The 5,639-nt window shown below is 63.3% G+C and overlaps 1 protein-coding gene across 1 annotated transcript in view; it reads right to left on the reverse strand.

Moving 5' to 3' along the window:
- CACNA1I (calcium channel, voltage-dependent, T type, alpha 1I subunit) overlaps positions 1-5,639 on the reverse strand; it is a 111,583-nt gene that overhangs the window by 7,007 nt on the left and 98,937 nt on the right. Inside the window, exons 31-35 of the mRNA XM_012637977.1 lie at positions 4,884-5,222; positions 4,471-4,617; positions 3,679-3,801; positions 1,921-2,086; positions 150-378 (exon numbers count right to left, since the gene is read on the reverse strand). Coding sequence (XP_012493431.1) covers positions 150-378; positions 1,921-2,086; positions 3,679-3,801; positions 4,471-4,617; positions 4,884-5,222 — 1,004 coding nt within the window. The remainder of the gene's footprint in view (positions 1-149; positions 379-1,920; positions 2,087-3,678; positions 3,802-4,470; positions 4,618-4,883; positions 5,223-5,639) is intronic.

The raw sequence follows: 5,639 nt of genomic DNA on the forward strand, positions 1-5,639 counted from the left end.
CCCAGGACCTGGCCCTGCCCACTGACTCCGCCCCTGTGGCCATCCTCCCTCCAGTCCCAGCATCACCCCCGTGCGTGCGACGCCCCTGCACCGTCATGCAGTCACGCGCCCCTGTGCCTCTGGCCGCCCTCCCCTCCCCTCCCCAGGACAGCTCTCTGGAGCCTGCAGGTGCCCATACCTGCCGGAGCAGGGTGCAGTTGACACTCGGCGAACGCAGGGACGCCCAGGAGCCCTGTAGGGAGATCTTGGGGAGGCTCTCAGCGCCGGTGCCCTTCTCCTGCCCTTTCTGGCTGGCAGACACGGCAGGGTGGAAGAACTCGGCCGGCATGGGCAGGAGAGGGCTGGAGGCGTCCGGGGAGAAGGGGCTCGGGGGCAGTGCTGGGGAGGGAGGAGACGGAGTTGGGGGAGGGGGCTCAGGCCGAGCACCTGTCCCTATCGAACTGGCTGTGACACTGTGGGCAAGTCCCTCTCTCTGAGCCTCAGTTTCCCCATGTGATTCCTGGGAGCACAGACACGGCACAGGCACAGCTTTTGGAGCCAGGCAGAGCCGGGCTCAAGCCCTGACGCCTGCACCTCTTGCTCTGTAAAAGGGGACAAGGTGCCGGGCTCGAGGATGTGAGCAGAAGAAATAGCTGCAGAGCCCCCAGCCCAGTGCCAGGCACACAGTGGATGCCCACCAGCCACCCCTCAGGTCCTCACATCCCACAGGGCCCAGCCAGGCCTGGGGGCCCCTCGTGGACAGCAGGCAGGGTGGGGTGTCCCAGCCCTGGGCAGGCGCTTCGCTGGATGGGGGAACAGCGAGCGGCAAGGACGGAGTGTGGGGACTCTGAGGGCCAGGGCAGGTCTTGGGTGTTCCCCTGCCACGGTCCCCTCAGTGCCTTGCAGGATGAGTATGGGATAAAGGAATTTGGGAAGACGTAAATTACCCAAGATGGCTGGACATCCTGAATGTCCCAGGCAGGATTCCTATTTTACACCATCTTATTATTTAAGGAAAATGTAAATAAATGGTTAACTAAAGGGGATGAGATGTCACCCAATCAGAATGGTTCCTGGGTCAGACCCCGTGCCTTGACCTCTGGTTCAGGAAGTCTGGGGTCGCGGCTCCTCAGCCACTGTGTCCGCTGAGAGGCCATCAGCTTTAAGGAGGCTCCTCAGAAAAGTCACCACACCCCTAGTTCCCAGGAGATCCCAACGCAGGGGTCCCAGGAGAGTACACGGGTGGGCTCAAGGTCTTTGGGGTCCCTCCTCTGCTAGGCTACTCATCACTCTGACTTCCTCCCCAAGCCAGAGCTGTGAAGCCAGATTCCTGTCACCCTCTAAGAGGGCTGTCACGCTCCAAGAGGACTGCAGGCAGAGGTGAGCCCAAGTGGTAGACAAGCCAGCTCAGTCCCCTGCCTTCGTGCCCACAGCCTACCTATAGGCCCAAAGCACAAACAGGATGCTGGGGGTAAGGCCAAAGTATAAGTGTCAGGACATTGTACAAAAAGGCTGTTGTAGACACTAGGCTTTCTGATGTTTAACACCATCTTGTGTGAAGATCTATAGGACAAACACCACTCAAATTCAGCTCTAGAAAATACCTCAATAATCTGGCAGCTCTCCTTTGGCTTGATAATGAGAGCTGTGTGGTGCCTGCTTCCCTTTTCACCATGGCCCCTAGGAAGCTCAGCATGAAGCTTCCCTTAGCTGAAGTTTCTGTTGTAATTATCTCATCTCTTTATATTATTTGGCTCTTGATCTTTTATCATTGTTATATCGGGCCTGAGAGTCTATCTCTTATTGTTAACCATCTGGTTCTTTCTGGACTAAATATAATGGTCTGGGCAAAAATAATAAGGAAAAAACTCAACCACCTCCCTGTGATGCAGATGCCCAAGATCAGGGCCGTGGGGAGCAGCTGGGGCTCCCACCGCTCACCTTGGCTGCTCTCATGTTTCAGCCAAGACCGGACGGGGTTGAATGGGATCGTTTCCATCTCACACAGGAAGTTCTCTGGACCCGATGAGACGGCCGTGGTGGACAAGGGGAAGAAGCATTCGCCCAGGTCCCCCACACGCATGGGCTCGGGTAGGTCCAGCTCGCCCTGCAGGGAGAGGAAGGGAGGACAGGCAGGATGGGGCAGGGACAGGGGCTGAGATGCCATGGCCGCCTGCACACCCTGCTCCACAGCACCAAGCTCGGGCTGCCCTCACTGCTGGGACGACCTTGCTCTCGCCTCCTCCACCTGGCCAGCAATCACTTTCTTCCAAAACCCAGGTCAAAGGGCCCACCTCCAGGAAGCCCCCTTGGATGCTCCAGGCAGGCAGTGGTTCCCCTGTTCACTCCCCTCTGAGGTCTTCCTCATCTCTGTACCTGAGTGCCTGGCACAGACCGTGGCCCAGCACAGCAGCCAAGGCAAGGCTGGCGACAGGCTGAGTGGCCCCAGGAGCTTCCCTGTGAGTGTGACCTTGGGTGGGGCCCTTCCCATTGCTGAGCCTCAGTTTCCACATCCATAAATGAGGACAGTAACCCCTCCTTCCTAGCCATTGCCCTGGGGTCTTGCATGAGAGGCACCTGGCCCTGACATTCCTTCCCAGGCATTCCCTGGCCCTGGCATTCCTCGGCCCTGCAGCCCAAGTGACCCCTGCCCAGAAATCCCTCAAGAGCTGCCTTAATGCCTCCTCCAAGGTAGAGGGACTCACACCACCCTGACCTCCTATGACCTGCTGGCCTCAGTTAACCGGACTGTGCCCTGCCTAAGCCCAACCGGGCCCTGGAAAATGTGCCCCCTCACATCCTGGGTAGGACAGCAGGATGGGGGTGCAAGGAGATGCAGGAAGGAGCTTGGGGGCAGGGAGCTGCAGGAGCTGTCAGCTGTTGGGGGGGACGGAGAGGCCAGGGAGCGGTGGGAAGATCTTCCCCCGACAAGCCCTCCCGAGCTGGTGGAGGAGTGCCCTGTGGGGCAGAGGTGCCAAGCCTAGGCTGCCTGGGGTTTAGGGGATGGAGGCTCTCTTTGAGCAGGACCACTGCGTCCCCACCTCAGGCCAGGGGCTCCCCTCCTCCCACCCACAGCTGCCACTTCCACCCTCCACCCCCTCGCCCAGCGGGGCAGGAACGCCTTGGCCTTGAGGTCCCGAGCTGGGACAGACCTCTCCCCGAGTCTCTAAGACCAGCGCAGGGGCCTCCTCAGACTGAGGGCCTGGGCGGCAGAGGCTGGGACCGACCCCAGGCTGGCTTCCCTGCTCTGTCACTCCTGGCTGCGTTGTGGGCAAGTCCCCTCACTTCTCAGGACCCCCATTTCCTCCCACGTGCAGAGGGTCAAAGCACTGGTCATGCACCGAGCTGTGGGCAAACAGCGGCTGGCGCACAGGAGGTGCTGTGCCTCACGCGACTCCCTCTCGCCGTGAGGCTGGCCTGCCAGGGATGACCCCACGGAACAGACAAAAAGTTCCCAGAGCAACAAGCAGCGGCCAAGACCTCTGGACGCCGTGGCCAGGCTCGTCGCTGTGTGACCTCAGATAAGTAACTCCACCTCTCTGAGCCCTCCTGCCCTCATCTGACCAATAGGAGATGAAGGCCCAGCACAACGCTGGTGACAATGAAACGTGCACTGGGAAGAAGCAGGGTCCTGGCTGGGGGCTGGGGGCCCGGCTGCAGGGACGCACCTGCCTGCCCGGAGTCCGCGCGACTGCTCACCTTGCTGTCTTTGGGGCCAGGCGGGCACGCTGTGGGGTCCTCAAGACTCAGGTCGTCACCTAGCAGGATGGACGAGGACCTGTCTGAGTTCAGAGAGAAGGCCTCCGTCTCGGCCAGCTGCACCTGCAGGGAGAGGTGGTGGCCTCGGGTCACCCCTGGGTGCGGCAGGCCTAGCCCCCTGAAAGACGCAGAGCCGAGGTCAGAAAAGCCCAGAGGCCGGCTGGGCAGGCATGGAGTGTCCACCTATGCAGGGGCCCGGCCTAGGGGACACATGATTGTGACACAGTGGCCACCCCTGATGGAAGCCAGGCCCATCATGCTGTCGGGGCCAAAGGGCAGGCGAGCTGCCGTGGGCTGTGAACGCCACTGCCGTCTGCTTGCCCCCAGACCAAGCGCCTGTCAAGGCTGGGCTGAGTCTGACTCCTCTGGGGTCCCGTGTGGACACCCGCACAGCATGTCACAGGCAGGAGAAACACAGGACACCACAGGGCAGGGGAGTGGAGCAGCTCAGACCTCCAGTGGGAACTGGACCCGCCCTGACAGCCCCCTGAGGCTGGGCCACCCGGGAGGGTCCAGGAGGGCACAGCCGCACTAGAGCCACACAGGGCTCGCCGCCTGGCAGCCGCCCTTCCCGAGCACCTGCTGTGGGCGGCACGGTGCTGGGGCTCCCGGTGCTCTGGGCCACACCACAGGCCTGCATGCTTCCCAGGCTCAGGGAGCCTGGTCTCAGTGGCCAGAGCCAGCCTCTTCTCTTGGGCCGGCCCCCACCAGGCCCCTGCTGGGCTGCGTCACCTCTTGCTGGTCATGGTGGCACTTCCCATGGCCGGCGGGCGAGGCGTAGTGGTGGAAGACGGAGCCGGACAGGTTATCGAGGATGGTCAGCTCTCCCTCCAGCGAGTCCTTGATGATTAAAGAGACGCTGTCCAGCCACAGGGTCTCCTAGGCGGACGGGGACGGGGCGGGGACAGGCGGGATTATCGGCTGGGTCCCGGGACTGCGGGGCGGGCGGGGCACAGCTGCCCTCCCCGTTCTCTGCGCCCCTGGCCTGGGACCGACACCCTCGTCACAGGGTCACCCTTCTATGGATCTGAGCAGGGGGTGCCGAAAAGGCAGAGGTCTGTGTCCGAGGCCTCGCGGCCCAGCTGCCCTCCCAGCCTGCGGCGCCCGCCCTCTGGCGACCCCTGCACCTGTCCGGCCGCACCCACCTGGGCTGGCGAGTAGCAGCGCCGGCACCGGCGGCCGTCGGGGTCGCCCCCGCCGCCCGCCCCTCCTGGCCCGTGGCCAGGGGCCCCAGGGGAGCTGGTGGGCGGCCGCGGGCTGGGGCCCAGACCGTGGGCCATCTCCAGCTCTATCTCGGCGTCCATCTCGGCGTCCTCCTGCGCCTCCTTGTTGCTGTCGTCCAGGTGCTTCATGAGCACGGCCACCACCACGTTGATGAGCACGAACTGCGCGGTGAGCACGAAGCTGACGAAGTACAGTGGCGACACGAACTGCAGGCTGCTCAGGCAGCTGCGCTCGTCGTGGGTGCAGTCCCGCAGCGTGTCCTGCGCGGGGGGGGGGGGGTGAGGATGGCACCGGTCCCCCGCCGTGGCCACCCCACCCCACCGGGCCCCACCTGACAGAGCAGCAACAGAGGCTGCCAGAGGGAGAGGCCGCGACTCAAACCCCCACGGTGGCCCTGGCTGCCCAGCCCACTCTAGCTTGAGGTGGCATCTGCCTGCCTCGGCTTCCGCCAAGTCCCCGACGGCACGGTGCCCTCTGCTCCCTTGCTCCAGCCCACTGACCCCACCAGGCATCCAGGGCTTCCTTCAGAGGCCCCTGGGCCGGGCCGGGCCGGGCCGGGCCGGGCAGCGGAAGGGTGCATGTTTGGACAAGCCGCCTGGACCAGAGCCCCCGTCCTTGCTTTCTGGTCCTCATGCCAGCACAACCCCAGCCCAGCAAAGCCCAGGACGCTTCCACCA

The sequence above is a fragment of the Propithecus coquereli genome, unplaced genomic scaffold, assembly GCF_000956105.1.
Source record: "Propithecus coquereli isolate 6110/MARCELLA unplaced genomic scaffold, Pcoq_1.0 Scaffold126, whole genome shotgun sequence".
NCBI lineage: Eukaryota > Metazoa > Chordata > Mammalia > Primates > Indriidae > Propithecus > Propithecus coquereli.